The sequence below is a fragment of the Petaurus breviceps genome, unplaced genomic scaffold (genome assembly GCF_028583685.1).
Source record: "Petaurus breviceps papuanus isolate PSGF00001 unplaced genomic scaffold, PetGlider_PUasm1.0 91133, whole genome shotgun sequence".
NCBI lineage: Eukaryota > Metazoa > Chordata > Mammalia > Diprotodontia > Petauridae > Petaurus > Petaurus breviceps.
Genome location: NW_027187419.1, coordinates 71,940,254 through 71,957,543, shown reverse-complemented (window position 1 = coordinate 71,957,543; position 17,290 = coordinate 71,940,254). Strand labels below are relative to the sequence as shown.

At 38.2% G+C, this 17,290-nt stretch overlaps 1 protein-coding gene across 3 annotated transcripts in view; it reads left to right on the top strand.

Annotated features, from left to right (window-relative positions):
- Positions 1-17,290, top strand: part of DCLK1 (doublecortin like kinase 1) — a 435,938-nt gene that overhangs the window by 224,786 nt on the left and 193,862 nt on the right. For all 3 annotated transcript variants that reach the window (XM_069080369.1, XM_069080368.1, XM_069080371.1), the window contains exon 4: positions 7,383-7,482. In XM_069080369.1, coding sequence (XP_068936470.1) covers positions 7,383-7,482 — 100 coding nt within the window. The remainder of the gene's footprint in view (positions 1-7,382; positions 7,483-17,290) is intronic.

Below are 17,290 nucleotides of genomic sequence, written 5' to 3'. Positions count from 1 at the left end.
GGGAACATAAATGGAAACATAAAACAATGGAAACAATCTCAGCACCCACTTTTTAATTCTTCCCAGCCTATCCCCGGAAGGAAGCTTCCCCCTTCCCGATTCATGCCTGTGACTTGGGAAACTGGGTAAAATCTCTGTAGCCTCGCTGCTAGGACACTCCTTCGTGGAGCCCAGATGTCTACCTTATGAGTCAGGATTTAGAGATCGTCATTTACTCCCACTTGCTCTCAGCCGCCCACCAGTGTTAGCTCCCAGGCAGCACTCCACCCCCAGGAGCCTCCCCCCCGCCAGCTTCTACCTCTCACTGGCAGACCCTAGCAGTTTTGGCACCTCTGCTGGCTTACAACATGCTCCTTATGGTTTGGCCGGCAGCCTGCCTCTCTCCAGTGCGTGCTGACCTCCATTGATGATGACTCCATCACTCAGCTTTTTGCCGTGTCTGCCATCTACGGCTCAGATCCACCTCTCTTATTCCTCCATCTTCTCACTGTGACATTCCCTGTCTTTTTGGTACTCTGTCTCATGGGAGTTTTAAATCCAACTACTATCAGGCCAGATTTTTGGAATCTTCATGGAAAATATGACTCCTGTTTGGAGTTTAGTATTAATTATATTGTTATAGGTATTCAGTTCTTTCCATGCTGACAGAAACCAAAGAGATGCTGGGAAGGGATTAGGTTTGCCCGAATCTAGCCCTTCTTACATGGCCTTGAGGCCACATGTGTTCATCTAGGTCCTTGGATGTGGACTTTTGACTGAGACCAAGTTTTGCAGAATACATCCTTTTATTAAAGGGATCTGTTCTGTGAAGTTAGGATTCAGTCAGAGGGCTGCACTTGAGCACCAGAAGGGCACAGGTTCCCACCCCTGTACTAAAGAATCATTGTTGTTTCCACAAGATCCTGACCATAGTGCACATGTCTGGCCTGGGAACTTGAGAGAGGACTCTAAAGAGCTCCTGTTGCCTTTTGCCATTAACCCATTATTATAAAGCATTTATCAGATTAACTACCTTGGAAGGCAAAGAAATCTCAGAACTGAGAAGGAGATACCGACTGAGAAAGAAGAAAATGTAGGTAATAAAGAGAAAGAACAGTGGCTGCAAGCTTTTTGGGGATTAGGAAAGAATTGCCAAATAGGAATAATTAAGCAGCCTTTGGAAAATAAGGTGAGAGGTCATGGGTCACTCTGAGGGAGTCTGAGTCCTAATCCAAGGCTAGCTGTTCAATCCTTTGTCCTTAATACACTTAAAGATTACAGCTTCTTTTTCTTTCTCTCCTCAAAGTACCTAGCAGAATGTAATGAACATAGTAAATGCTCCATAAATATGATCACCTGGTAGGTCAACCATGACCATGGCCCTGGGGAGATCAAGAAGGATGAGTAACTGAATTTGGCCACTTAGAGGTGATCTTCCAGAGTGCTACAAAAGGACAAAAACACGATAGCACAATAAAAACATGTTTATTAAGTACTCCCTCTGTGTAGGGGAGGTTGGGAAAAGATACGCAGCTTAGAGAAGACACAGATAACAGTCTAGTGTGGAACTAAGGCAACATTATATAGGTATTATAAATCTATTAACATTCTAGAACAGTGTGCTCTGTACTGTGGGTGGGTAAGTAGGTGCGGAAGCCCTTGAGAAAAGTTGACAAGTGGGAATAATTTGGAGGGACCTTTCCCCCCTAAGGCATATTCTTTTCCTTGAAAGTTTCAGTTTAGAACTTTAAAGCACTCAGAGACATCTTGGGGCTACATTTAAAGCCCCAGCTGCTACTTCTAATTCAGAAAAGTGTGATTGGTGACAAGATGATGAGGGCTTGATTTTCCAGGCCTAGCCTCTTCTATATTGCTGTGCCACCTCCATCCCATCCCCCCAAATACACAAGCCTTTCCTGTGCCTAGACATGAGGATTTCTATTTTTCCCTTTCATTATCAACTCCAGACACACTCAGGCTCCAAGCTGTCCTTTCTGTTTTTACAGAGCAATATTCACTGGTTAATTCATTGTGAAAGTTGTTGAATCAGACAGATGTGCAGAGGAGAGCTCAGGTCTATCCAGCCCTCCACATAGTCCTTTTGTTGAATAATTATCCGTCTCCATCAATTTTCTTTATTTTTCACTATCTCAGACATTCCAAACTCTACCAAAACTTCTAAACTACCTTTCCCCCAAAAAACAGGACAAGTTGCCCACCTAGCACACATACAAGTTGTCAAAACTGAGATGTCTGGCCACCTTATCCAAATTAAAATCTTTCCTCTTCACATAGGAGAGGCCCCCTTCTGCTCAAACCTGACATCTTTGCTCTTCTCTCCCCACCAGCCCCCAATGCCTCTAAGGGCTTCTTGCACCTGACACCTATGAAGTTGACATTTCATTAAAATGATAGGTCAGGTACCCTATCATTCCACAGAATCACTAATGGCCCAGAAGTATTCTTTACCAAATAGCACATTTTATTTTAAAAATAATAATTTGCCAGTGCAGCATTTTGGAAAAATGTCAGAGTTAATCAGCTTTAGACATGGTATAGGTATTCAAAGGTAGCATACATAATAACCTTACCTAAAGGACAACTTCTTAGATTGACTGCCCAATGGACAGTATCTGCTATATAGGATTTCGCACTTAAACAGAATTTGAGTCATCCACATCAGCAAAGAAACAGCAATTAAGGTACAGAAATAGTCACAACTAAACTGTATGCTGAAACAGAACTCATTAAAACAAGTATCTGATAGTGACATAACCAACCCTTGGTGTTCCTTAGATAGCCACATAGTAGCTTAAGAAAAGTTCTTAACCTGTATTGTCAGCAAAGAACCTTACATATGTTGTGTCATTTGATTTGAAAAGGCTTTATAATAGCCAATGGATTATTAGAGTAAACTGGATACAGGCAAGAACTGTTAATTGAAATGCACAGATAATTCCAGAACCTAAGTTGAGCCTTGTTTTTCAAACTTTACTCGAACAAGACTTCCAGAGCAAATTGTGAGGGCACTTGTCATTCCCTAACAAATAACCAGTTTGGGAAACGAGATTTTTTTGTCCTCTCTTCCTTTACCCATCCTCCCTTGTGGAAAGCTAGTGATCTGTGAAGGGGCTAAAAGGGATGGAGGAAGGTGGGGAAAAAGCAAAGGTCAAGAGGGTTTCTAGCTAGTTCACAAACCAGCAAGTTTATGTGGTTAAAATCAGAAAGGTTTTTTGTATCTCAAATAACATTGTCACAGATCATTACTCTAGGAAATTACTATCTTCATATTTATATACTAGCTAGATTTCATCATTCTTCATGAACAATTGCTAGTTTCCTTTTACAATAGCTAATATATCTCATGGGGAAGGAATTGGCAAACCACTCCAGTATCTTTACCAAGAAAATCCCAAATGGAGTCATGAAGATTCAAAAATAGAAAGAATGAACAACAAAAATACAGTGTTTTAAAGTTTACAAAGGGCTTGTCATTTTGTACATCTTCACAGGGACACTTTGGGGAATATACTAGCGGTATGGTCATCAGCATATTACTGATGAAAAACTGACTTGCTTCATTCATAGTAATGCGTCTGGTATCAATGTCAGAATTTGAACCCAACCCTTTCCTACCTCTGAGTCAAGCATTCTTCCACAGTAGCATGTTATATGCTTCCACTGTACTATGTTTTCATGATAATATGATTCTTGAGATAGTAAAATCCATCTTTTCCACTTTTCTGATTCCTATCAGAACTGAAGCTGTTGAAAGAAAAAAAATGTTCAAGAATATATACAAGAATATTTGTGGTAGCTATTATCATTATAGCAAAAAACTAGAAACCAAAAAAGGGGTACCTCTGAATTGGGGAATCACTGAAAAAGTTGTAATATGTTAATGTCATGAGCTGTGAGCTACACTAAAACTTTTGAGATACTTTGTATTATTGTGCCTTAAAAAATGACTAAAGATGGTTTCAGAAAAGCCTAGGAAAAAATGTTTGAACTGATGCAGAGTAAAGTGAACAGACAATATTGTGAAGAAAAACAACTTGGATAATCTTAAGAACTTTGTTCACTACCATGACCAACCATGATTCTAGAGGGCCAATGAGGAAGTGTGCTACCCACCTCCTGATAGAGGTGTAGACTCAAGGTGCAGGATGAATTACACATTTGCAGACATTTACAGTATGAGAATTTGTTTTATTTGACCATGCATATATGTCACAAGGGTTTTATTTTTCTTTCTCTTAATTGGTGAAGGGAAGGTTAGGAAGGAAAATAGGCTAGTGATAATGATTGCCAAAAAAGAAAGAAAGAAAGAGAGGGTCATTGAAGCTTTTTTTTTTAAATACACAAAAGAAACAGAAGGAAGGCCAGAAGGAAATACAAACAAGTAGGGCAGCTTTGAAAGTTTCAAGGTGGATTTATTATTTACTTAAAGAAAAATGCAAATTGGATGTAATAGAGATTATCTGAATCACATACAGCCCTCCTTTCTTTTATTCTTTGTATATGGAAATGCTCATTTTATTTGGCCCAAAAGTCCAGGGAAAAAAAAGGTTCCTTTTTCACTAAAGAAAAACAAACTAGACATAAATATAAACCAGCCAAACCATTCTGTGCTATTCTTAAATTTTAAGGAGACTCCATCTGCAATACAACATGGTCTAAGTTTTAAAAACCATTTATGTCAAGGTTTTCCTTGCATTTGATTTGAGTTTTTTCTTGCCATAATTTAATTTCTTTGTTCTATTTTTATTCACCGTGAAGATGGAGAAAAGCTGATTTGAAGCCTTCTTAGGAACTTATCTTAAAATCAGTTTTTGGTCACTTCTCATTAGCATAAAATAAAAGCAGAGTTGGCTCTGATCTAGTTAGGATTTGATTTTTTTTTATTTTAAAATGTGGGACGTTTCCTTACTTGTAAAGTGAGGGAATTAAACTACTCAGTATTCTCTAAGGTCCCTTCAGCTCTGGATTCATGATACTATTATCCAATGATTATGCTGAAAGGCTTGTCCTTTGTAGAAAATGTTGCATAATTAAACCATCTTCACATTAGGAACCATGGGAATGTACCTAAATTAAATCAGAATGCATGATCTAGTTGTTTATAAATGATTAAGGTGTTGTAAGAAACATTTAGCTGTATATTTTTGACATTATTTTAAATAAAATTGTTCAGCGTCTTTAATGTTGTTGTCTTTGTGGAGTCAGAACAATGCCTTAGTTCCTTCTGCTTCCAATTAAGTCTCTGATATTGTTCTTACATTGCCATCAAGTCACTGTCCCCAGTGAGGGACCAAGGTGGGACAGAAGTACAAAACTCAGGATGCATGGCACAAGTAAAACTACAGCAGAATGGACTGGTCACCACAAGTTGAAAATTTCATACCCCATAAAGGCTTGTATTTTACTGCCTAAATGTAGAGGGAAATGACCTTACAGGGTATAGCGAAAAGAGCATTAGAGTCAGAGGATCTGGGTTAAAATTCTGCCTCTGATGCTTCGCTATTTTTATGATCTTTGACAAGTCCTTTAGTCACTGAAACTCAGCTTTCTTCATTTATAAAATGAAAGGGTTAAGGGGAGGATACATGGCATAGTGAATAGAGTATCGGCCCTGGAGTCAGGGGGACCTGAGTTCAAATTTGGCCTCAGACACTTAACACAAAACTAGCCGTGTGACCTTAGGCAAGTCACTTAACTCCAATTGCCCGACCTTCCCCTCTCCAAAAAATAGCAAAGAAAAAAAATGAAAGGGTTGAAACAGAGCACCTCTAAGACTCTATCGGCTCTAGAGTTATGATCCTATAATCCTAAATGAATCATCAACCTGATAATTGAAGGCATTCATTGACAATGTGTGAAAAAAAATGACATTGAGATAGTTTAAGAAGAACCAGCAACAGTTCCAATGTCTTGTAATATCATTGTTCCTTTTGTACAGCATGTCATTATTACACATAGTATCTATAGAAAGTGGCATCTTGTCTTTAAACCTTAGAATCTTGGAATGTAGAGTTGGAAAGGAAAACTGCCATTATTGTTCAGTTATTTCAGTTGCGTCTGATTCTTCACAGCCCCATTTGGGGTTTTCTTGGCAAAGGTGCTGGAGTGGTTTGCCATTTCCTTCTCCATCTTTATAGATGAAGAAACTGAGGCAAACAGGGTTAAGTGACTTGCTCAGGGTCACACAGCTAGTAATGTCTGAATACAGATTTGAACTTGTGAAGATAAGTCCTCCTGACTCCAAGGCCAGCAGTCTAACCCTGGAAGGGACTTTAGAGGTCACCTATTCCAGGACTCATATTTTACAAGTGAATTAAACAAAACAAAACAAAACTGAGATCCACAGGGTCAAAGTGACTTAAAGGTAACTAGGTTATTATGGGCATATGAACCCAGGCCCTCTGATTCCAAATATCTATTGTGTACCAGGCATTATGCTAGGGAATACAAAGCGAAAAATTATGAAGTCCCTCCCTTGAAATGAAATTCTTTTTGTTTTATTGTAACTATTTCCCCTAAACAAGAATTACTCATCTATAGCTTTTTGGACCTTGGAACTTTTGGAATTAATTTTCTCCTAGATGTGTGATCCTCAACTAAGTGTGTTTGCAAAAATTTCTGGAAAGTATAGTAACTAAATGAACCTGAAAGATTTAAGTTCTCCTTTTTCAGATGTCTTAATTTAAAAGAAATAAAATAAATATCCAAGGATTCATTGTAAAATGTTCAAGAAAAATGATTTTTTTTTCCTTTTAAGATTTGTCTAGCTCGGTGGGTATATGATAGCTGTGGTCAAAATATCTGATATATTTTTCCATTAAAAAATCTTAATGTTAGTAACATGATCTGTCCATGCTGTTTCTCTTATGAAGGTGTTTTTCCTTAGACGGGGTAAGTTCCATAGGGTAGGTATGCTAGTACTTCAGGAGTGACCCATAATGATCTGATTATCATGTGGATACTATTGAATAAACCACCCCAAAAAATTTGTTGCTGAAACCATATGCTGACTTTTTGCTGCTATCAAGGAGTATTACATTTAAAAGAGTGAAAGGGAACTCATTCCCCACATGTTGCTGAATCTACTCCATTATGAAAACAAAGGGCTCTTACCTCATAGCCTATTGATACATCAAGTAATAAATGTGACAGTTACTGGTTCTATAGCCCTTATTCACCTCTTCCTGCAGAACTGAAACGTAACATGTTCCTTACTCGTAACAGATGGTTTAAACACTCTTTTGAAATTTCTCTGCAGAGGAATCCCTGTTGATTTCATTAAAAGTGGAAAGGTTTTATGCAGATGTAGACTTGCAGGGATTTATTGTTATAATTATTGTTATGAGTGATCCCATGCTGAGTGCCATGCTTTTTTCTTGTAGGTGATGTGCCTTCAGGATTTTTTTGGTGACGATGACATTTTTATTGCATGTGGACCAGAGAAGTTCCGTTACCAGGATGATTTCTTGCTAGATGAAAGTGGTAAGAAAAGAAAAAAAAAGTTCAAAACGGAGGGAAATTTGAGGCAGCTTTCCCAAATGTGCAGTGCTGGGCCAAGATTATGTCAACTCCAAAGCCTACCAAAATCAGTTTCAGATCCAAGACCAGCATGTCTTTTCCATCACTCTAATTTCTTTGATTTTTGATATAGAAAACAGATGAAAAGATTGGAAAATTTACAATGAGGTTAAAATGTTTAAAAGAATAAATGATTATTGGTTAATTTATATGAACTTTACAGTAACTAAATTAATAATTAGAGAAAATTATAGGAAGGGTTTTTACATTCCTAATTATATGATCTTTTTAATAAAATTTAAGTTTTGTGGGGTTCATGATCATTAAACTACTGAATGTATTTTCTTGGCTCAGCTAGCACTTAGCCTCAATCAAATTCAGCAAAGCTGGTTGGTCGTTTTATTCTCTTTATTCCACTAAATATCAGAATCTGTATTTTGTTAGCCCTCTCTAGCGTTAAAAGACAGAGATATGTCCCATACAAAGAAAACCTGAACATTAAAACCAGCTAGCCATGGTAATTGTTGGTGAAAATGAAGGGTCATGGGGAGGGTATGCCTCAAAAGATGAATAGGGAAAATTGTGTCTGTTTTTAGTATGGATTGCTGATGATAAAATTGGTCTCAGTAACATAACTATCTAGCAAGAGAGACCATTGGGCAGCACCAAGAAAGACCTTTCTAATGGTAGCTTTGTTTATAATTTAATTAATGGTTACCATATTCCCATCAGGAAGGAATTTAACATCCACTCGTAGTTAGATTTCCCTTTTGTTGAATGTGCTTTTGAAGTGAAATGGGTGGGTGCTTTTTTTTCGCCTTTAGGTGAACTCAAGAACAAATTTGGTGACCTATGTATGATAGAGTAGATGGAAAACGTCTGAGTGCTAACATCAGTAATGGAAGAGGTTGCAGTGAGGGGGGTGGGAGGTGGAAATGCCAGGAATCTAGCTTGAGAAGTGCTTTATGCCTCACCAGAATCTGTTTATACACATACACACTGTATATATACATGTATGTGTATACATATATATGCATTCGTACATATACATGCACACACATATTTTTCAGCCTAAGTCCTCCTCTCAGAAATTTAAACCTAATGTAATTGTTTCATCATGCATAAGGAAGTTAATGTTGCTTTGGAGGGAAAGTGAATAAGAAGCCTTGCTTTCTCACCTCCACCTCCCCCTTTTAAAAAGATAACAAAATGCCTGTGAGAACTAACAATACCCAGTAGTGTATGTGATTGGTTCATTTAAACAAGTCTCAACAAATGGTTATGGTTCCTGGGATAAATAATTTTCTTCTCCACCATTATCTGTAATGAAAGTTGCCCTTTGGGGTGAAAATTTCCATAAAAAGGAAGCACAGTCTGCGACTAGAGAAGTCTCTTTTCCCTTAGGGGGATAAGACCGGGTTTCTCAGTTCATATAGTACAAAAGCAGTTAAAATATAGGTGTGAGATAACAGCTTAGATTTGAAGAAGCCCCTGCCTTTCATTTTAAAGATCACTTCTTCCAGATTACACAAAGAGAGACCAGTTAGATCCTGAAAGATAGGTTATGTCTGTGACTTTGTCAGAACCAAACTCGGCCCAGAGTACCATTCAGCTTCAAATCATATCCACTGATTTAGCTTTAGGTGGTCGGCTTCTCACCCACCCTATAGTATTATATCATTTTTGGTACCTTAGTGATTTAGCCCACAGTTTCAGCCACTTTTCCATATCCATATCCATACATACATACACGCTCTCATATATGTTCACACAACCACCATTCTACCTGCCCTTCCAAATACTCCTCACAAAAAATTCTTTTGGTCTTCTTCTGGTCTTGGTTGGTTGTCTCTGCTAATGTGTCACATCACCTAAGTAACAAGCAAGAGTGTCGTTGCTTTTTGAAGCAGAACAGGAAAGCTTGATGAGCATACCCACAAAAATCTTACTTTGATTTCCCTGCGTTGACACTCTACCCATTACAGTGAACAGAAGAGACTACGACATAGACCCACCACATAAAACTCAAGGCAAAACATCATTTTTATGGAAAGTCATTGCAGTTTTGCTACCTTTTTTGTGAGGGGGGTGGGGCTGATAGGACAGAACAAGATAGAATCTGAATAAGATAGAATGGTCCAAGAAAAAGCTGTTATTTAGGTTCTAGGTCGATATTTAGCTGGTTGGTTGTTGTCCTTTGTTCTTGAAGAGGATTAAAATGACATCACTGTGTTGGTGTCAAGGTACAGTCTGTCTGACTCTAGCTGATCAGACCAATAAGAGCTCAGAAGACCCTGCCACAGCCAAGGCACAAATAGTCCATATGAACATTTGGAGTGGAGACATCCCTCCATTTACGCTTCTTTTGAGCTACTGCAACTCAGCTTTGCTCAGAGAGTACAGAACATTCTTTGATGTGGGCATGCCATGCTAGGTGGTCCTATGCCAGCCATATTTAGCTACACTATACAGGGTATCATATATAGCCCAAATATAGACAATAAGCCTTAGATCCAGAAGTTTCTAGTCTAAAGTAGGGCAACCATAGGTAGATGAACATAAGAACATACATGCATACATATATACGTACATACACACACTATCTTTCTTTCCTTTATGGCTTGACTCCTTTTAAAAGACCTTTGTCAACTTTGTTGTGACTTTCCCTTTAAATTCTTTTTTTCACTTTCTGTACCTTACCGAGCAGCCAGAGGGTGAGAAATCTTAGTTGGTGATGATGCCATACGTAAGATTTATCAATAGGAAAGAAGCCTTGGTCTAAATGAATTTGTCCTGAGACTATGCCCCTATTTGATAACTCTGATTATCCTTTTGACTCTCTAGCATGTTCTTATGCTAAATGCATTAAAATTTGAACCTGGTTCCCTAAATTCTGGGAGCATGATTTTGCCCAGATTAGTGGCACTTGCTAAATGGTATTTGCACATTGATGCTTCATTTGCCTTGTTTCCACAGTGGCTCTCTAAAAGGAGTCTCAACAGGGGGTACAGACATCTTTAGAATTAATACTACCACCCCTGCTTGGAACCACACTCAGTTTAATGGCACCAAGATACAGCCTTTTATAATAGCAGCAGTACTTTTATTTTATCTTTCAAAATTAATCCAACTCCCAGCATGTTCAGGATTAGCAATAATATATCCCTCTAATTACTGCTGTGGAAACTCATAGCAGATAGTCCTTAAGGTCTTCCTGGTGGGGAGTTTTGCCATTAGAGATGTATATTTTATGTGGCTGGGCCAGAGAAGCACATTGGAAGCAACAGAAAGACTCCTTTCTGTTCCTGAGTTTTTACAGAGAGCTTCTTTTTCTACTTCAAAATCTAAATTATTTTAATGGTCTCACCATCAACTGGCAAATGTTTAACATCTACCAAATGTCTGGCACAATGCTGGGGAAAGGCAGAGGCAAGGAAACTGACACGCTCTTTGCCCACTTGTCCAATGGTCTAATTTTGATTGATGAGAACAGACAGCATGCCAGAAAAGATGATAATAACAGTCATACTTATATGTTGATGACAAAATGGCAAACTTGGGGATTATCACCGTTAGCAAGTGCCAAGTTTTAGTTGAGAAATGTTCACTTAGCCACTGAGGAGTTTAAAATGGCTTTGTAGTAATGTTTCTATAACATAACCCTGCTTCTCAGTGAATTGAGGTGAGTCATTTTTCCTTTTGTGTCCAACTAACTCTTCCTGACCCCGTTTGATGTTTTCTTGGCAAAGATACTGAAGTAGTTTTCCATTTCCTTCTCCAGCTCATTTTACAGATGAGGAAACTGAGAAAAACAGGGTTAAGTGATTTTCCCAAGGTCACTCAGCTAGTATCTGAGTTCAGATTTGAACTCAGGAAGACTCCTGTCTTCCCAAACAGACCCAGAATGCTATCCACAGCAGCACTTAGCTGACCCCACACAAACACAATTATGTACCCCTAGATCAACTTGAAAGCTACTGTTTTCTCTCCCTTAACTTCTTTGAATTGCCTCCTCACTCTTCTACTTAGGCCACTCATGAACACAACCATTTTCTTTCCTCTTTCCTTATCCCTTGTTTCTCCCTGAGTATTTTTTTTTTTTGCCTTTTGGAGGGCAATTGGGGTTAAATAACTTGCCCAAGGTTACATGGCTAGGTTTTTTGTGTGGGTATGTGTGTGTGGGTGTTATGTGTCTGAGGCTGGAACCAAACTCGGGTCCTCCTGACCCTGGGCCTGGCGCTTTACTCACTGCGCCACCTAGCCATCCCTTTTTATTTTTTGCTTTTTTGGGGGGGAAAGGCAATTGGGGTTAAGTGACTTGCCCAAGGTCACACGGCTAGTTTTTGTGTTGAGTGTCTGAAGCGGGATTTGAACTCAGGTTCTCCTGACTCCAGGGCCGATACTCTATTCACTGTACCACCTAGCTGCCCCTGAGTATTTTTTTTTAAAAGATTAGTACTTCCTCATCAGAAAGGAGAAAGGGAATTTATATCGATATTTTCTGAGCACAAATTAAGCAGATTAAAAAAAATTTTTAGAAATATTTTTGGAACAAATAAAGGTCATTTCACAAAGCAACAGTAAAAGCTGACCAAAGGTATATACCACTGGATCTGTTGAAAGTGAGAGATAGGGGCAGTTAGGTGGCGCAGTGAATAGAGCACCGCCCCTGGAGTCAGGAGAACCTGAGTTCAAATTTGACGTCAGACACTTGACACACTAGCCATGTGACTTTGGGCAAGTCACTTAACCCCAATTGCCCTCCAAAAAGCAAAAAAAAAAAGTGAGAGATAATGATTTACCTTACAGACAGAACCTGTGGACAGCTAAGGTCCAAGAATGTAGTCCAACTGCCTTTTATGGGTGACATTTTTTTTTAATTCAACCATTAATACATTGACAAGGTAGTATGGAAAAGATGGCTGAATTATGTAGATTTTTTTTCAGTTCAATGCTTTATAATGATTCAGAATGAGGTCATTGCCATAAGAAACTATTGTAGGTTTCCTTAAACAAAAGAAAGCTATCCTTTACTGATCAATGAAAATCATGTAGCAAAGTGATAGGAAATGTATATGGCTTTGCAGGTTGTAAGAATTTTGCATCCTCTGGATACATACAATGGCAAGAATCATACACCAAGAACTACCTTTTTAAACTACCATGGCAGCTCCCCATACTACAAATTTTAAAACTCAAAAATATCTTTGAGAATTTAGCAAATAAACTGTGCTGACAATGTAACGTCATCACAGGAAGAATAGTTGTTAACCACCCCCCAGTCACAACATTGACCCATAAAAACTTAAGACCTAAGTTTTGATGGATGTCACCATAATACTCTTAATTTCCAATCAACACGGAGTGAAAACACTTTCAAGGTAAAGACCCAGAGGAAGAAACTTCATCTTTATTAGCCAAATCTCTAGTTTTTCTATTGGGTAGAAAGGCACATACTTTATATGTGCATCTTTGTGGTTTAGAGTTGCACTAAGTAACTGTTTTTCACGTGGTAGCCGTGTCTCTATATTCAGGTAGATATAGCTGCTGGCTCCGTTGTGTTTTAAGTTCCTTAATTAGCAGAACATTTGCAGTCAAGGTGATTACACCTCCTTAGCCAGCTCAGGATGCAGCTGTGGTTAATGAAGACCCTCGGCTTTGCACCCTAGTGCAAATGTTGCTAACTCTCAAATTTATAACTTTTTCTTAACCTGATAGCTTTTTTCTCAAGAACCTCTGATAGTAAGGATTGTATGAGGTAGTGAGCAGGGAATATGAATTCTTCCCTTTCCACACCTCTTTGGAAAGATCTCTGGATCTTTAAATCATACCTCTGTGCTTATAGGATTCAATTTCAATTCAGCTCAAAAAACATTAATTAAGGTCCTACTATACATTAGGTATTAGGGGTTCAAGGCAAAAAAAAATGGTCCATACCCTCAAGGTCCTTCCACTCCTAGAAAACAGAAGTATATGAGGCATCATCAGTCCAACTGCTTCATTTTATAGGCAATGAAGCTCAGGTTCATTCAGTTGATGACTCACTTCTACAGAGAACTCACATAGAAAATGCCAGAGCTAGGACTCTCACCTGAGGTCCTCTGACTAATGGGAGGCAGCATGACATAGTAGATATGGTGCTGGGCTTAGATTTAGAAAGACCTGGATTTAAAACTGTCACCACTGAACTAAGCTGTGTGATCACTGGCAAGTTACCTAACCTTGTGAAGCCTCAGTTTCTTCCCCCATGAAATGGAAACAGCAAGCTCAAATGAGAGAATTTATATAATGCATTTTGCAGCCTTGTATCAGTGTGGATTATTACTATTCTTTGTATTACACCAGACAAGAAACTACTTAAACCTTGGAGAGGTCTTAAGTGACAGGAATTGTCTGGGAAGGCAAAGAATGGAGGGCTCAGGAACTGGGTATTGCAGTACAAAGAGCAGTATCCACTGTACCACATTTGTGTTGCTGAGCATGTTAATGCCATGTTAAAGTGAGGTGTGATGTCTCTTGTTCTGTTAAGGCCAGTGATAGCATGAGGCTATCAATGGCCATTACACACCCTGAGGCAGCTTTCAGAGTTTAATTTTGGACTAATCTCTCCCTCACAGATAATTTTGAGGAAGAGTTAACATTGCAATTATAAGATATAACGCAGATGAAACATACATATATGGGTTTTAACATATTTCAAATGCCTTTAGGGATCATCCTCATCTTTTTATACTCATTGAGCATCGTAGTTGCTGAACATCTGTATAAAATACCCAAATGTCACCACTATTCCCTGGAGTCCCCATGCTAAAGAGACCATGTATGATAAAATGACTGCCATGTCTTGGCAAGATCAGAGAGTTTTGCATGGATTTAATTTTAATTGGAAATCATAGCTAATTTAAACCTAATTAGTGGACCCAGATCTTTGAATATATCACATATCAATGCCAGTGTTTCAAAAAAAATTATTTCAGTTGGTCCTGATGCATTTGTTCATTCATTCCTTCACTAAACACTTAATGAGTACTTCCTGTTCACAAGACACCATGCAAGACATTGAGGGTGATTCAGAGGTCCCTACAAGGAGTTCACAGTTTAATGACCCAACTGCCATTTACAGGAATCAGTGATGCCTTGAAATCAACAGTAGTCATCAAGGGGGCCCTCAAGGGGGCAATCTTAAATGAGAAGTGTGACTCTTTAGACTATAGAAAAATGAATACCAAGAATTTGTTGCTTCTTTTTTTTAAATAATTATCAAGATTTTGTAACATTTGATCATCTGGTAATGTCCAGATGAGAAAATGAAATGAAAATCAGTTATCATCATTTCCACTGGCTTTAACTTATAAAATACATTATAATACTGGTAGCATCTTGGTAATAAGTTCAGTAATGGAACCTTGGGGCTGGCTTACATTGTTCTTGTCAGCTTGTTGAAACTTATCCATGGTAAAATCACAGTGAGTTCTTAGAACTTTCTCAAATGTAGCTTTATGTTCAACCAAGACATAAATATAAAATTTACCAGAGCAGTGTGACATTTTTAGATTTAATCAATTCCCAGGATATGGAGCCATATACAGTATCATATCTTTGAGTTATAACCAAATTGGAACATATGGTGGTCCTTTTGCCATATAGAGTGTTTTCCATTTAAGAAAACATAACAGCATTCAGTTTGCTTTTTAAAATTTCTCTGCTATCCACAATATGCTTCCTTTCATGATATGTAAGAATAACAACATCAGATATTGGAGAGGATAGACACTGCCAAGGACAAAAATAACAGTCATAGAATCTGAAGAAGTCCTAGAGGTTATCTAGTTTAACTTTTATCCCAATGCAAAAATAATCCTAGCAGCTGAACCTCCAGCCTCATATTCTATATCTCCAGTGATGGTGAGCTTACCATTCTGATCCTCAACTGATTGCCTTTGTTGGACAGCTCTGAATGTTGGATTTCTTCCATTTATTGAGATGAAATCTATCTACCTCCTTTTAACTCCCATTCTTTGATTCTGGTTCTTTCTAGTAGACAAAAATTCTACTTGATAGCCCTTCAAAGATTTTAAAGATGGGTGATATGTTTCATCTGACTTTTCCATGGAAAAAAGCATAGTGGAAAAAACATTGGGCTTTGGATCAAAAAATCTGGATTCAAGTCCCAGTTCACATATTTACCATCTCAAAGCTTGGGCAAAGTCACATAATCTCTCTGACTCCAATTTTTCCCTCAACAAAATGAGAAAGATTGGAGCAGTTGATCTCAAAAAAATACCTTCTAACCTAAAATTCATTATATCTCCAGTTCTCTCAGCTATTCCTCAAATGACAATTTCCAGACTTCTCATTTTCGAATTTATCCTTTTCTGAACATTGTCCAATGCATCAACATCCCTCTTAAAATGAGGGAAGCATCAGAATGAATAGAGAGCTGGCCTTGGAGCCAAGAAGACCTGAGTTGAAATCCTATCTTTGATGTAAAATGGGTCTATGGCCATGGGCAAATGACTGAACTTCTTTGTGCTCTATGTAACTCTCTGAGACTGTAAGGTTTGAAGAAGATACCAACTTTCTGTGACGAGAGGAGTGTCTTCATCTCACAGCTCCCTTTACCAATTAAATCAAGGTTCTGTCCCTATATCTTTTTTAAAATATGGCGCTCAGCATTTAACACGTTATTCTACTTTTAGTCTGCTCAAGACAGAGTACAGTAGACTACTCCTATTAATGTGGTTTATAATTAATTGGTATTAGTGTTTTTAAACAATTTATTTACAGCTCATGTTGGGGTTTCAATCAAATAAAACCTCCTCTATTTTTCTCATGAGTTATTGTGAAGTCAGGGGTTTTTCGTCATGTACTTACCTATAGTATTCCGCTAGGCACCTTCCTTCTGCTAACACTCATTAACCCTTACTGTTTTGCTTCTTGAACTGTACCCAGTGGATTCAGTGTGCTGAACTGTCATTCAGACAACTTTTCTACATTTTGCATATTTATAAATGTTTTTTCACTTAATTCACCAGTTTTTGCCTTTATCATCTACATATACTGAGTCATAGAACCTTGGAGGTGTAGCATACCTTAGAAACTATTTCAGTCAATCCAGCAAATGTGCCAGGCATTGTGCTAAGCACCTGAGATACAATTAATAAAAAAAAAGATAGTCCCTAGCCTCTGTATGTTAATGATGTAGATGTGTAAGGCAATAACACCAGCACACTGCAGGGCTGCTAGCACAGGTTCTTTGATCTGCTTTTCTAAAGGAAAGACAGCTTCAAAGGGGTCAGAAATCTTACTTTAATTAAACAATGCAGACAGATAAGTAGAAAGAAGTAAGTATCCAAGAAAGAGTCCAATAGGCAGCACTCTGTCTAAACAAAGTAATAGACACATAATCACCAGACCAGGGTGCACCAACATCCAGGCTCACAAAGCCAGGGGACCCCTTAACAAAGGCTACCTAGAGTCTTGTCTGGCCAAATCACAAAGAAACATTCTTCCCATGAGTGAGCCTCAAAGCAAAGTACCAGCCTCCCAGAATATATGTAGTTTTGACTAATAGGCTTAGAGCCAGAAGGCATCACCACCCACATGACTCAGTACCTACTTGGCTCAGTACCAAAAGGTGTGAAAGTCTTCCTGCAAGCAAGCCTCCCTGTCAGCAAGCTTCCCCTTAAGCAAACTCCTCCCCCAAGGCAATATAAATCTCCTTGATATATATATATATATATATATATATATATATATATATATATATATA